Source organism: Danio aesculapii, chromosome 15 (assembly GCF_903798145.1).
Source record: "Danio aesculapii chromosome 15, fDanAes4.1, whole genome shotgun sequence".
Lineage (NCBI taxonomy): Eukaryota > Metazoa > Chordata > Actinopteri > Cypriniformes > Danionidae > Danio > Danio aesculapii.
The window spans coordinates 47,494,393-47,509,713 of NC_079449.1; the positions used below are offsets into that span (position 1 = coordinate 47,494,393).

General features: G+C 39.2%; 2 protein-coding genes across 2 annotated transcripts; both read right to left on the bottom strand.

Moving 5' to 3' along the window:
• Positions 1 to 6,794: 6,794 nt before the first annotated feature.
• On the bottom strand, positions 6,795 to 7,739 carry or62c4 (odorant receptor, family 62, subfamily C, member 4). Its single transcript, XM_056474411.1, has one exon. The coding sequence runs from the start codon at positions 7,737 to 7,739 to the stop codon at positions 6,795 to 6,797; it is 945 nt and encodes a 314-aa protein (XP_056330386.1).
• A 4,773-nt stretch (positions 7,740 to 12,512) lies between these two features.
• or62c2 (odorant receptor, family 62, subfamily C, member 2) lies at positions 12,513 to 13,460 on the bottom strand. Its single transcript, XM_056474168.1, has one exon. It carries the CDS (start codon positions 13,458 to 13,460, stop codon positions 12,513 to 12,515), a length of 948 nt encoding a protein of 315 aa, XP_056330143.1.
• Positions 13,461 to 15,321: the final 1,861 nt, after the last annotated feature.

Consider the following 15,321-nt stretch of genomic DNA (forward strand, 5'->3'; position numbering starts at 1 on the left):
TGAGCCAAAAACTCTGGTTGTAGTGTACCACACTGTACCTGGAGTTTTCGAAAATGTTCACCTTGGCTGGAGTTGTTAGAAAGTTTTGGTTTCAGACACCCGATACTCTGTTTTCATGTGACAACAAACTGCATATAAAAAAAATGTGGTTTTGAAAATGTCCGTGTTCATGTGGACAGGGCCTTAGTTTACCCAATTAACTCATGACGCTTGTCTTTGAATAATAACATGGAAGACCTCAAGGAAACTCATGCAGAAATGGGGAGAGCACACAAAACCAACTAAAACAAACAAATAAACAAAAACAAAAGGTATGTAAATCATCTTCATCTTTTTTTACTGGAACAATATCTAAATAGATATTACACCAATACAGGTTGGTCTAATTTATTAGATACATCTATTCAGTAGTATATTTATTATTATTTCTTATAATTCTATATTTCTATAAAGTCCATATTTTTGTGGTCACAGCAGACCAAAGATTGTCCTAAATGCTGACACTTCTGAAGAATTTTGCTCAGCTAAGGCCTTTACCAGGAAAATGCTGGACAAAAAAAGTACTTCTGGGACAAGTGGTCTTTGAAAAAGCTAAGAAAAATGCTTTGCAGCCGTCAAGCAGTAATGATATGAGTAGACTTTGGTGAGCTATAACATAGGAGGATTCAAGTCCTTTTGATTTGTAGGTTGAGCCACCATAACATACCATTTAGTCCATCACATCCTGCAGCTGCTTAGATAAATTGATATCTGTAGAAAACTGAGAGCCAGGGCAACTGTCTGGAACCGTAGACACAGACACAGGTGCAGACTTGAGTGGATCAAACACTTATTCATCAAAGTTCAAAACATATATTTTTTTAATGAGGACCAAAATCCAACCAGGAGGGGGAAAGAAAACAGAGAACAAAAAGTCTTTGACAGTCTTCAATAGGAGTCCTGGCAGAGGGCATCCCTTTCAACAATCATCAGAGATCAAAAGGAAAACAAAACAAAACAGCCGGGGTAAAGTCACTGTACAACAAAATTAGCAGTCTTCTCAGCGTTACCCAGCAGGGGGCGCTCAATGATGTGGCCATGTGGGGGATGCAGAAGAGGACCGATTGAGAGAGAGAAGAAGCTGGTGGGCTCTGAGAGAGTAAAGAAGTTCAGACTACGAAAAGATGGAAATGAAGAAAAGAACAAAACTGAAGGCAATGGCACAATGGCGACACAGCGAAGTTGAAGGTGCCAACTTGCATGAGGCTACCCTAAGAGGCAGATCCTTAGTGAAAAGCCATACTCTTTGATCACACCTGTAATGGGGAACAGGAGTCTGATGTTAATTAGCCACTGCTCTAGTCTGTCTATTAACCCTGCCAAGGCTTCCCAAGCTCTTTTCCAGGTGCGTCGACACCGCTGGATGAAAGCAAGGGCAGACGGGTCAGCAGCTTCAGGTTCCTGTGTGGGAAACAAAAGAGGTTGGTACCCTACGGACCATTCAAATGACACATTCCTGTGGCAGATGACGGGAGTGAGTTATGGGTGTACCCCACCCAGGATAGTTGTTGGCACCAAGAACTAGGATTGTGGCACATCAGGCAGTGGAGAGTACATTCCAAATCCTGGTTTGCCCGCTCGGACTGCCTGTTGTTCTGGGGATGGAATCCTCATGACAGACTCGTTGAGGCCATGATCTGTTGACAGAACTCCTTCCAAAACTAGGAGACAAACTGGGGACCCTTGTCAGAGACCACATTTACTGGATGACTATGAATCCGGAAACCATGATCAATCACCACCTGTGCTGTCACTTAATCTGAGGGAAGCTTGGAAAGGGGAATGAAATGGGCCACTTTGGAGAAGCGGTCCACCACCGTGAGAATTCAATTCAATTCACCTTTATTTGTATAGCGCTTATACAATGTAGATTGTGTCAAAGCAGCTTCACATAAAAGGTCACAGTAAATAGGAACAGTGTAGTTCAGTTTTCAGTGTTTAAGTTCAGTTCAGTTTAGCTCAGTTCAGTGTGGTTTAATAATCACTACTGAGAGTCCAAACACTGAAGAGCAAATCCAACGATGCGCAGCTCTACAGATCCTGAACCATGCAAGCCAGTGGCGACAGCGGAGAGGGAAAAAAAAAACTTCACTAAAGGCGGAAGTGAAGAAAAAAACCTTGAGAGAAACCAGGCTCAGTTGGGCACGACCATTTTAATTTCTCCGCTGGCCAAACGTCTTGTGCAGAGCTGCAGTCTCAGTGGCGGAGGCTGGAAGCTGGCCTCAGCGAAGACTCGTCTGTCTCTGGAGCGTCACAGGAATCAGTCTCATGTTCTCCACTCCTCCATGACCACCACAGTAGCTGCTCAGGATTCGGCCAGGTCCAGGATATGGAAACCTTGGGATCATCTCGTCGTTGGTCTTGGATCGAATCAGTGACTCTGCATAGTTTGAGGGCCTCGGGAAGAGTATCCCGAGGTGGAAATGGAGAATAAAGAAAATAATTAGCGTAGCTGCTGTTCACAGTGTATATCAGCAAGATGCATAACCTGTGTGGAAGCCCCCTAAGTGGTGCACTAAGTGTATGCTTTACTGAACAGATAGGTCTTTAATCTAGTTTTGAATTGGGAGAGTGTGTCTGAGCCTCGGACGTTATCAGGAAGGCTATTCCAGAGTTTAGGAGCTATAAATGAGAAGGCTCGACCTCCTTTACTCGACTTTGCTATTCTAGGTACTACCAGAAGCCCTGAGTTTTGAGACCTTAAAGAGCGAGTTGGATTGTAACGAGACAGAAGATTGGTTAGATAGACAGGAGCTAGATTATTTAGAGCTTTATATGTAAGAAGCAATATTTTAAATTCAATACGAAACTTAACAGGCAGCCAGTGTAAGGAGGATAAAATTGGGGGGATGTGATCAAATTTTCTAGACCTGGTAAGAACTCTGGCAGCTGCATTTTGTACTAATTGAAGTTTGTTAATAGAGGATGCTGGGCAGCCAGCAAATAGAGCATTACAGTAGTCCAGCCTAGAAGTCATAAAAGCATGGACTAGCTTTTCTGCATCTGAGATGGATAGCATACTTCGTAACTTAGCGATATTTCTCAGATGAAAGAAAGCAGTTTTTGTGACATGGGATATATATTTTTAAAAGTTAAATTACTGTCTAATATGACACCCAGATCTTTTATAGTAGAGCTAACGCTAACTTTGTATCCCTCTAATTGTAGGTCGAGTTGTGAGATCTGCTGTGTACAGGATTTAGGCCCAATAAGTAATAATTCTGTTTTGTCTGAGTTTAAGAGAAGATAATTGTTGGTCATCCAGTCTTTAACATCTTTAATACACTCAGTTAGCTTGGACAGATTAGACGTCTCGTCAGGTTTAGTTGAAATATATAATTGAGTATCATCTGCATAGCAGTGAAAGCTGATCCCATGTCTTCTAATAATGTCTCCCAGGGGTAGCATGTATATTGTAAACAGTAAAGGGCCTAAAACTGATCCTTGAGGCACCCCGTATTTTACTGGGCTGATTTGTGAAGGCTGTCCATTAATATTCACAAACTGGTAACGGTCAGAAAAGTATGACTTAAACCATTGTAGGGCCTGTCCCTGGACACCTGTAGACTTTAAGCGATTAATAAGGATACCATGGTCAATGGTGTCAAATGCCGCACTAAGATCGAGTAGAACTAATAGCGAGATGCACCCTTGGTCAGCAGCTAAGAGTAAATCGTTGGTTATTTTCACTACTGCAGTTTCTGTACTGTGATGAGCTCTGAAACCTGACTGAAACACTTCAAAAACATTGTTGGTCTGCAGAAAGGAGCAGAATTGAGCAGAAACAACTTTTTCTAGTTTTTTAGATATAAATGGAAGGTTTGAAATAGGCCTATAATTAGCTAAGTTGCTGGGTTCCAGTTGTGGTTTCTTAATAATAGGTTTAATAACAGCTAACTTGTAAGGATTTGGAACATGGCCTAAAGATAAAGAAGAGTTGATAATGTTAAGAAGAGGTTCTCCTATAACGGAATGACGGTGTTACCTTTTGATTCTGGAAGGCCGGTGACAAAATCAAGGGCCGAATGTGACCAAGGGCAGGAAGGGATGGGAAGAGGGTGGAGCAGACCAAAGGGACTTGTATTGGAAGTCTTGTCCTGGCGCAAACCGAGCAGGCGGCCACAAACTGCCTGAAGTCCTTGGCCATGGATGGCCACCAGAATTGTTGGCGGATGGCAGCCAGTGATCTCCGAACTCCTGAGTGTCAGGTCATATTGGAGGAATGACCCCACTGGATAACTTCAGATTGCAGAAGAGGCATGCCACCACCATCTCCTTGGGTATGATGGTGTCAGGTGGTTTCTCCTCCCCTGGAGCCTCAAACAGATAAGGTAAGCATCTGGCTTGATGTTCTTGGATCCGGGTCTGTAAGACAGGGTAAAATTAAAACTGCCAAAGAAGAGGGCCCAGCGAGCCTGTCGGGAGCTCAACCTCCTGGCTGAATGGATGTATTTAAGATCCTTATGATCCTTCCAGACCAGAAAAGACTGAGCTGTCCCTTTTAACCTGTAACAGCACTCCCCCAAAGCCAACCTGACCACCAACAACTCCTGATTACCGTAATTCCGTTCAGAGGGACTCAGGCAGTGTGAGAAGGCACAGGGATGCACTTTCTCTTCCAGACGTGACCACTATGATAGGATCGCGCCTACTCCGCAGTCAAAGGCATCTATCTTAACAATAAACTGCTGTTCAGTATCTGGAATAGGCACGACAGGAGCATAAATAAAACAGTACATGCTTGGACCCTGCATGTACATTTTGGTCTTGCACCTTGTTAATTCCATTAGATTCAATGTTGATATTCAAGCGGTGTTGTTTGAGCACTGTGCTGATGATTCAGTTCATTTTAGAATATAAAAAATAAAAAGCCTTCGTATTTTAACTTTGATGAAAAGGTAGCACGTTCGCCTTACAGCAAGAAGGTTGCTGGTTCAAGCCTCGGCTGGGTCAGAGTTTGCATGTTCTCCCAGTGTTCACGCGGGTTTCCCCCAAGACATGCAGTACAGGTGAATTGGGTAGGCTAAATTGTCAGTAGTCTATGTATGTGAATGAGTGTGTATGGATGTTTCCTAGTGATTGGTTGCAGCTGGAAGGGCATCCGCTGTGTAACACATGTGCTGGATGTGGCGACCCCAGATTAATAAAGAGACTAAGCCGAAAAGACAATGCATGAATGAATGAAAATGCGCAATGCTTTCTGTCTCTATGGGTCATATTTCAGAAATGTGATGGATATATTGGAGAACGTTTTCATTATCCTGCTATAAAAGACCACTTCCACCAGGGATGAACAATGTCTCAATGAAAGGGTGTACCTGGTATGCAAACGTTTATATGCACAGGCATAAAGGGTTTTCAGAACCCAGAGCACAACATTCAATTCATCAGCTAGTTAAAGTAAATAGCTCAGGTAAAATTGTGACACATTTCTCTTATGACTGTCATTATGTTTGTGTTACTTGTGACTTCCACAGTAGAACTAGGCTTTGTTGTCTGCGTGCAATGATGAACATTGGGCATCCTACAATGTTGATGAAATCTCAGTACCGTTGACCAGAAACAATCCACAATCACTTAGAAATACTCTGGTCATGGAGAAGACTTTTATTTTCGAAATCTATGTAAAGACACATTAAATTGAGTGAGAGGAGGGAAATTTGAATCTGCTATTGTATGTCTTTAAATACAGGTGATAGGTAAAGGCAAAAGAGTCATAAAAGAGCAGGAGAGAATACTTGGGGATTCAATGCTGAACCATCTGTGTAAATACAGCCAGAAAAGCATGAAATGTACACAACATATGTTGAAACTGTAATATATGTTTGTAAAGACATATACTGTATGGAATATGAGGGTCCAGTTTAGATGTTTGAAAACATTAACTCTAATCATGATTACCAAATGTGATATAACAGTAATGAATACATTAGATCTGTACATTGTAGGGGCAAAAACAAGAGGGGGCTCTAAATTAGGATCGTAATGTAGTAGGAGCTGGGAGAGGCCTGTTGAACCAGGAACCAGCTATTAAAACACAAAGGTGGGAGGAAGCAAGGGTAAAGGGTATGGCAAACTTGAGGAACATCGGATTTGTCCTGGAGAGAGACTGAGATGGGGTTTGCTCCATGCTCTCTCTGCTTTTTTTTTTTTTGGAAAATATTCCATTAAAGTATATTTTTCTGATATTCATAACCTCCAGACTAAGTTTGATTCATTAAGAGAAAAGCCTGAAACCACCACAGTCATTGTTTTATTGCATTTTATTTTCATTGTTGTTGAATATATAAACTAATGTTGTTTCATTGTGAAACTGTATTGCAAGATTGTTTGCTTCTTTCTTTTTATACTGAAATAACCATAGACTGATATTGTTGATAAATCTATTACTTTTATATTAACATTAACAGTAACTTCTGTGTGTTTTAGTGTACATGGGTACAGGTTTGTGTAGTGTAATTTGTATTCAACACATAGAATTTTTTAAAAGCACTTTATTAAAACGTGTTATAGCAAAATAGCTATTTTACATGAACATGAATGCGTAAACTTAAATGCACAAAGTCCATCCAAAAATGTCCAAAAACATTGGAAAGCAGATCAGACATTGCTTTATTTTCTGCCTAAGAACATGCTTTAATCATGGTAAAGTCAATGTATTATGCTACCATTTGTGGCTAACTTGTTCACAATAAGAAATGGGTTTTTTCTCTATAACATAAGCACAGGATCTTTTGGCATGACAAAATATTTAGTTAGATGTTCCCTGTTGTTTTTCTGAAAAACATTCTAATAATTTCCTGGCGTACTGTTTTCATTTTTAGTCCATAAATGAGAGGATTTAAAATGGGTGGTATGAGTAGGAATTCCATGGCCATGAAGTTACGGAGACTTTGAGGCACATTCTTTGAGCCATAGCGAGTAAACAGTACGTCAAACAACATGGCAATCGTCACATTCATCAATGCAAGAATGTGCGGCACACATGTTTGTATGAATTTGTTCTTGTCCTCTATTGATTTCCTGCACTTTCTCATTAAGTATAAGTAAGAGCAAAACACCAATACTGCATGTCCAAAATATGTAAGGATAACAATGAACCCAAACACGTTATTTACAGCTGTAGAAACACATGATAGTTTAGCCACTGCCCAAATCTCACAATATAACTTTTCGATAATAGAGCCACATAAAGGCAGCCTAACTAGCAATAAAATCAGAAAAGAGATGGAAAATATAGCAGGCAGCCAACAGAAAAGAACACATTTAAGAATTTTCCGATTAGTCATTATTGAATGATACTCCAGTGGTCTACATATTGCCACATACCTGTCATAAGCCATAATGGTTAGTGTTGAAAAGTCACAAATAAGATATGAATAAATGACAAGAATCTGTATCATACACCCAGCATAAGAAACCACTTGATCTTGGGCTACTAAATCATACATGAATTTAGGGTAGAAGCCAGACGTGCCATAAACTCCATTTACACACAGATTACATATAAACACATACATTGGTTCATGAAGCTTCTTATGTAAGAAAATAGTCAATATTACAGTGACATTACAAAAGATAACAAGAGGATAAAACAATGCGGTGAAAGATAGCAAGACATATCTGTTTTCTGTAGTTTCATTCAAAGCAGAGAGTGTAAAGACTGAGACGCTGGACTCATTCTTCAACAGTGACTGCATCTTGATTAATATGCTGTTATTATATTGATATTCTATGGAAGCTGATTAGAAAAGAAATTGCACACTAAGGTGAATTAATTTGAATAGTCACAGTAGGAATCTGTAGAGGAAGAAACACCAACAATGAAAACATGAAATTGTCAAACAGTAGCATACATTGATGTATCAGTAAAACAAAAGCCTCACCATGTTCACGGTTTACATGCTTCCTGTTGTGTTTCATTGAGCTTCTACTTGGTTTGCTTTATATGGACACTGGTCTCTTGCTAATTGCATTGACCACCAATATTGAAAACTCTCTAAAGGCTAAATTCTCTTAAGTTAAAACACTGAAACTGCCACTCTATACAAAATATTAGTTTCCTAAATATGCGAGTAGATTATGCAACAAATAAAAATTTGGCCTCATACTACAAACTTTTTGACATTACTAGTAAAAGAAGATTTGTGTTAGCAGAAACTGTTAGTATATCTGTCCTTAATTTCCCTGCTGAAAAATCCAGCTTAAACCAGCCTAGGCTGGTTGGCTGGTTTTAGCTGGTCGACCAGCCTGGTTTTAGAGAGGTTTTGGCCATTTCCAGGCTGGTTTCCAGCCATGTCCAGCCTGGTCTTAGCTGGTCAAGCTGGAAAATGACTAGCAAAAACCAGCTTGACCACCTAGCCAGGCTGGGAGCCCAACCACAATCGGTCAAGCTGGATTTACACAGCAGATCTTGATGATCAATTCTGTTTTTTTGATGACCGGCTCACATCATCTTTCAAAAGTGACTCGTATCCGATTGTATGCGTTTACACAGCACACGGCAAAGGCGGCATGACCAGGAAAAAAGAGCGGGCGCTGACTGACAGCTAATAATTAGAGCGCTCATGTATTTAATTTCGAAGGGTTTCATTTTTTTATTCTTTGGATTTTACTATAGTTTATGACAGAAAAGTTGTCATTTTGCCATCCTTTTTTAATCTAGGCCTTTTTAAACCAGGGCGCATCTTAATGTAATGTTCATGGCATGATTTAAGCACGTGATGCATGCAACAGTTTTATATTAGTTTATAATGGCTACGATGCGGATGTTGCGCTCTCCATCTCTCTTTCTCTCTCTCATTAACATGCTTGTGCTTTATGACAATATAAACTTTTTTTAGTCCTCGTGTTTGAGATTTAAGGTTTGGGACTCTGCTAAAGTCTGTGCCGAAATAAAAGAGTCAGAGTTAACGTCATTCTCTATGGTTTTTAATGATGCATGACTCACATTGACAGGTGTAAATCCATGGTTACACTGCAGACACGAGGGCATGGATCCGATTCATATCGGATAAATTTCCACATATGAACAAGGCATGAATTTGAGTTGAGTAAATCAGAATCCATGTGATCTTTCCTACTTGCACGTACTGTACATGGACTATATATGATCTGTGCCACATGGGGGGGAAATGGAATTGAGTCACTTGGAGCTGAGTAGAAGTAGTCTCTTTCCTCTCTAAATCAGAACAACAGACAGGACTAAAACATTTATTTTTCTTTTGCACATTTACAGACACCTATTGGCATTGCACATTCCTGCACACACTCTGGTCATATATTGTGTAGTATTGAGTGTGCTACATGCAGGTGAATAGATTTGAAAAACCACCTGTAGGATACACTCTATCACTTATAACACTCTATAACACTTCTGTTTTCTGTGTTTGTTTGTTTGTATACCTAAGCTTGGTTCTATTTTTCTATAGCTATATTCTTAATATTTTGTATTTGTTCTCAGTTTCTATAGCTATAACTTCTATTTCTATATCTACATTTTCTGTTTTTACTTATAATCCATATTCCATCATTTAGATTCTGAAGGAATGTTTGATGATTTTAACTTAATCTTATGCATTAATAGACTAATCCTTACATTAATAGTTTAATTCTGTTTTTAACTAATTACCTGAACTTATGCTGATGTGTTTATCCTCATATAACCTTATGTGCTTAACCACATATAATTTTGCTCAATAACAGCTGTGTCTTCGTGTGACTGATAACCGAGAAGGTAACTCCTCTGTACTTGTTATCAACAGAATGTTACAACTTTTCTTCCAGAGTGTGCTCATTTACAGGACAATAACGGACGGTAAGGACGAAGGCTCACTCTCTTGCAGGCTCTGTTATGTGTATGTTTAACTTTTTTTGTGCAGATTTGCTGTTCTGCCTAACAACCAACCCAGGCTCATTCTGAGAACGTAGTCCCGGGGACGTTTCTGGAGACCGCGAAATACGTCCCGGGAGGTACGTATTTTTGCAGTTTTTGTTTTCGCGAGTCCGCGAGAGGCCGCTGTGCGTGCTTTTTCCCGCGCCGTTCTCACGTAAACCCGCTAGAGGCCGCTGTCGAACGACCTTCCGCCTGTCTGCCTGGATGACAGAATGATTGACCGTGCGACCGGCCAATCGGCTGACCCACCCTCCTCCGTCCCTAAACCCAACCAACGACGATTCACAAAAGCCGTCCAGAAAAAGAAAAGCCCTCGTCTGATTTTTACCACGTTTTCGGATTTTGACCACATTCTCACCCTGTGAAGAACTTGTTCGCTTCATTTTTTGGATTTTGTTTTTGTTTTCTTACCTGATTTCTGAAACCGCTTTTCCCCGGACTCGAACCCGGTCGTCGTCGTGGTCAGCCCCTCTCTGCGCCTCGAGTCCGCCAGAGTACACGAAGAGCTAACCAGACAAACTGGTTGCAGCGGGAAAGCCCTCCACACGGAGGCGAGCGGCCGGCTGGCCGGCCGGCAAGCGCCGAAGGGAACGGCGTCACACCGCCCCACAGCGTTCGCTTAAAAAAATGAAATGCAGCCGAACGTACCCCCTGCTACGTATTTCGCGGTCTCCAGAAACGTCCCAGGGACTACGTTCTCAGAATAAGCCTGGGTTGCTAACAACTGATGATTGAGCTGATCTGGATGAAGGATCTTTCTTACTGAAGCGCCCCTGGGCGGGGCTGAAGAGAGACGACTATAAATATGGGGGGACGAGGGTGTGGGTGTGTGTGTGTGTGTGCCCAGCTGAAACAGACTGCCTGTGTTGCTGTTCTCTGACACCCGGAGCTCTGTAATGCTTTATTCATCTAATTAATTCAATTGTTTAAACTTATTTAAAGCCTCTGACTGATGTTTTAACCTGGGAGGACTAGCAAAAGTCCAACAATTCTTATTGATATCATTTTATTTAAGGTAACGGGCAGTTGTATAAGCATTTGACTGCATATAATACTGTGTATGTTACAAATGAAAATTGAACTTAAATTTTAAGCTACAAAAATTGAAGTTTAGAACGCTTTCATTTTACTCACAGCCATTCACATATTTTTATAATCAAAATTAATTTGATCTAATATATTTAGCAATAAAAATATTTATTTCTTTGATGAAAACCATAAGGCCTTTCCATTCATGACAAAAGACTCTTTAAGGAGGACAGACATCACATCTATATTTGCACGCATATATTTAAATGATTACAGCCCATCGGGCCTGCTTATTAGACATAGTTTTAGTGTATTTAGTGATCTGGTGCTGGGAGCTAGCCACATCCACATTTCACATGATTTTTACATGTTTATAGTAAACATTATAATCCTGATTAATTTCATAAACATTTTACATTTATTACTCTCTGTTTTGGGCTTATTTCAGTGACTTAATACTATTACTATCCATAAGTCTTTCCCCAAAAACACAAACTTAAAAGTATATACATGCTGCTAGTATTTTGACAGTCTGTGTCATCTGATTTTAGCCATCAATATGTGTACAAGACACTAAAAAAAGCACAAATGTAAGGGGATCAAAACCCACTCAGACCCCAGAGGATTGAGTATGATCGTCTTTACATCTGTATATACTACATGTAACATTCAGGGTGCCTTTGATGTGCAGATTACACCCTCCTGGCAGTAGCAGCGAGTGGTCACTGTAGCAAAATAAAAAAGTAATGGTGAAGCGAGGGTGGTGAATCAAGTTCTGCAACCATCAGGAGACTGTAACATAGTAGGATTCAAGTATCTTGAATTGTTGATTCAGCGCCTCCCACAGATTGAGATCTGGGAAATGTGAAGGCCAGGGCAACACTTTCATCATTTTCCTCAAATCATACTTGACACATGTGCAGTGTGGCAGGGAACATTATCCTGCTGAACAAACTCCACTTCTTTCAGGGAACAATATTGTCATGAAGCGTTGTATTAAGATGATGAATAATGTTAAAATTGGTACTTCTGGTATTCATGTAAATGTTCTTGCCTGTTGAATCCAGAAGCAGCCTCACTGTGTAATTTGATTACATTGATTTCTGCAGGTTTTTGTAGTAAAACAACAACAATACACTTCTAATACTACATAATTACTACTAACAGATTAAAGTGGTTTGGTTGCTTGTCGGAAAAGATTGGAGTGGTATATTTGTTATCAACACAAACTTTCATCGTCAACACAGGGTTTTCAAAAATATTATAGAGTGGTTTTACTTTACATAAACATACAAAAATGACTGCATGCACATGGATACAAGTATTGTTCACCCACAGTTAAATGTTCTGAACATATTAATAAGATTGTGTTGTAAATATATTGTACTGTTGAAGGTAATTTGCTTTAATTCATGTCCTCGAATACACCTTCATCATAGTAAAATCTTTGTAATATTTAGCCCATTGTTACATGGGTTCCCAGTAAATATGTATCAGATAATTAACAAGCATGCAATCTAAAAGCATACAATAATCCCATTTGAAGTATTCACTTAGATATCTCCAGTTGTTTTTTGGAAAACAATCTCATGACTTCCTGGCGTACTGCTGTCAGATTAAGCCCATAAATGATAGGATTTAAGAAAGGTGGAATGAGTATGAATTCAAGTGCCATGAAGTTGCGTAGATTTTGAGACACATTCTTTGAGCCGTAACGACTGAACAGTACATCGAACAAAAATGCAACCGTCACATTGAGCAATGAAATCATGTGCGGCACACATGTTTGCATGAATTTGTGCCTGCTCTCTATTGACTTCCTACACTTTCTGATTAAGTAAATGTATGAACAGAATATCAATATCGCATGTCCAACATATGCAAGAATAACAATGTACCCGAACACGTTATTTATAGTTGTGGAAAAACATGAAAGTTTTGCAACTCCCCAAATCTCACAGTATAACTTTTCAATTCTAAAGCCACATAACGTGAGTCTCGCTATTAACACAATGAGTACAGCCATGCAGAAAAATGGAGACAGCCAACAGAAAAGAACACATTTAAGGATTTTCCGATTTGTCATTTTGGAATGATACTCCAGTGGTCTACATATTGCCACATACCTGTCATATGCCATCACTGTTAGTGTTGAAAAGTCACAAAAAACTGATGAATAAATGACAAATATCTGAATCAGACACCCAGCGTAAGAAATCACATGTTCAGGGGCTACTAAATCATACATGAACTTTGGGTAGAAGCCAGACGTGCCAAAAATTCCATTTATACAAAGATTACATAAAAAGATATACATTGGCTCATGAAGCTTCTTATGTAAGAAAATAGTCAATATTACAGTTACATTACAAAAGATAACAAGAGGATAAAACAATGCGGTGAAAGATAACAAGACATATCTGTTCTCCATTGTTTCATTGAGACCAGAGAGTGCAAATACAAATACACTTGATTCATTCTTCAGTGGCGACTGCATATTGAAAAAATGGAGTTATTATCTGGATTTTATTTGTAGTTATTAGTAAACTGATTAGACAAAGATGCTTGCATTGGTTTGAAATGCCACAACCTGTAGATGAAAAACAAATAGCAACAAAACCATCAAACAGCAGCATACATTGTTTTACTGAGTTACAAAACAGCTGAAATCTTACCATGTCCTCTGCTAATCTGAAATGATTTGTAAAGGATAGATTTGGCTTGCTTTATATGGACACTGGTCTCATGCTAATTGCCTTGACCACAAATGATGAAAAACAATGTCTTAACAAGCTCTCTAAAGACTTATTTCTCTGAATTTAAAATACTGTAACTGCATTTTCTATGCCAGTCATATTCCTGACACAATATTAAGTATTGAACTGCATGAAACATGTATGTAATAAATAATAATTGACATGTTCTTTGATGCTGCACCATAGAGATTGACCTTTATTTGCCTGAATAGTGCCATGCAAATGTATTTTGGTATTATTTCATGCAATTACATATGCAGTCTTGACAGTATTGTTGTCACGATGTTACTTCACCTTAAGTAAATCTGATAACATTAATAATATTTTTATTTCAGAATATTTTGTTGTTGTTATTATTATTATTAAATATGAAGCATCAATATTTTGCATCATGCCCCAACTTTTTCTGGAGCGTGTTGGAGCCATGAAAATAAAAAACTGCTTACATATACTAAATTAATTTAACTGTCAAACTGGTGGAAATATTTTATTTCTCCTTTTTGTCAATTAAATCAATTAAATAAAAGTTAAAGAGAATTAACAAATGACAGACTCTCGATTTCACTTGATTTTACAGAATGTCCCAACAATTTTTTGGGAATTGGTTGGGGTCTATCTGGGGTTAATTAAATTCCACAAATATTCAGATACATATTTTGTGTGTGTAATTAACACATGTAACATACCCAGTCGGCCCAAAATTGCCTTATTTTGTATCATGGTCAACGAAGACAGTGTTCACAGTTCAAAAAGTTCCCGATGACCGCAAACAGCCTGTGCAGTTTCAATTAAAATATGTTGTATGTAGGATTTTGACTATCCGGAGGTTAAAAGGTCACAGGACCCTAATATTTGGGGTCTACTGTGTGTATTTGTGTGTTTGTGTGCTCTCAGTTCTCATTCAATATATGTGTGTGCATTTGAATGGGTTTTTAAAAATGATGCCTGTGAAGTCTCCATTGGTATAAGTTGTTGATTGTAAAATGTTGGCTATCCAGGGGTCAAAAGGTCACAGGATTATAGAATTGATGTCACATTGCTTGTCCCGAGAGTTTCGGAGCTCTAGATGGGTTCTAAGTATGTTTCAACAAAGAGAAAAAAAGTATCTTCTCCATCTACAATAACCAGCTGAAGAACCCTTGAGCAAGGCACCTAACTCCTTATTGCTCCCTGGGTGCTGGAAGCAATAACTGCCCACTGCTCCAGGTGGATGCTTACAGTGTGTGTTTGTGTGCTCTCAGTCCTCACATTAATATGTCCAACAGCCTATTATGGTTTATACAGTTTAAGGTAGTGAAATTCTGTGGTTCGGCGCTGCGAAAAGGGGCGGGATTAAAAAAGATGATTAGACATTAAAAAAAGCAAGCAGTTGGTGCATATTTTAAAACTTCCAGAGAGGACAGATGTGTTTTGATCTTCGTCAGGTCAGACGTCACGAAGCTTAAACTTTCCAAATCAGCGAACTGAGTAACTTGTTGCACTAGCTTGAAGCATTGAATAAGCTAGTTCCATAGGTTGATTATTAAAGCACTGAGTCAGAACATTCAGAGCTACTATAAGCAGATCATTTGTGGTTATGGTTATTAGATATCAGTGGACAAA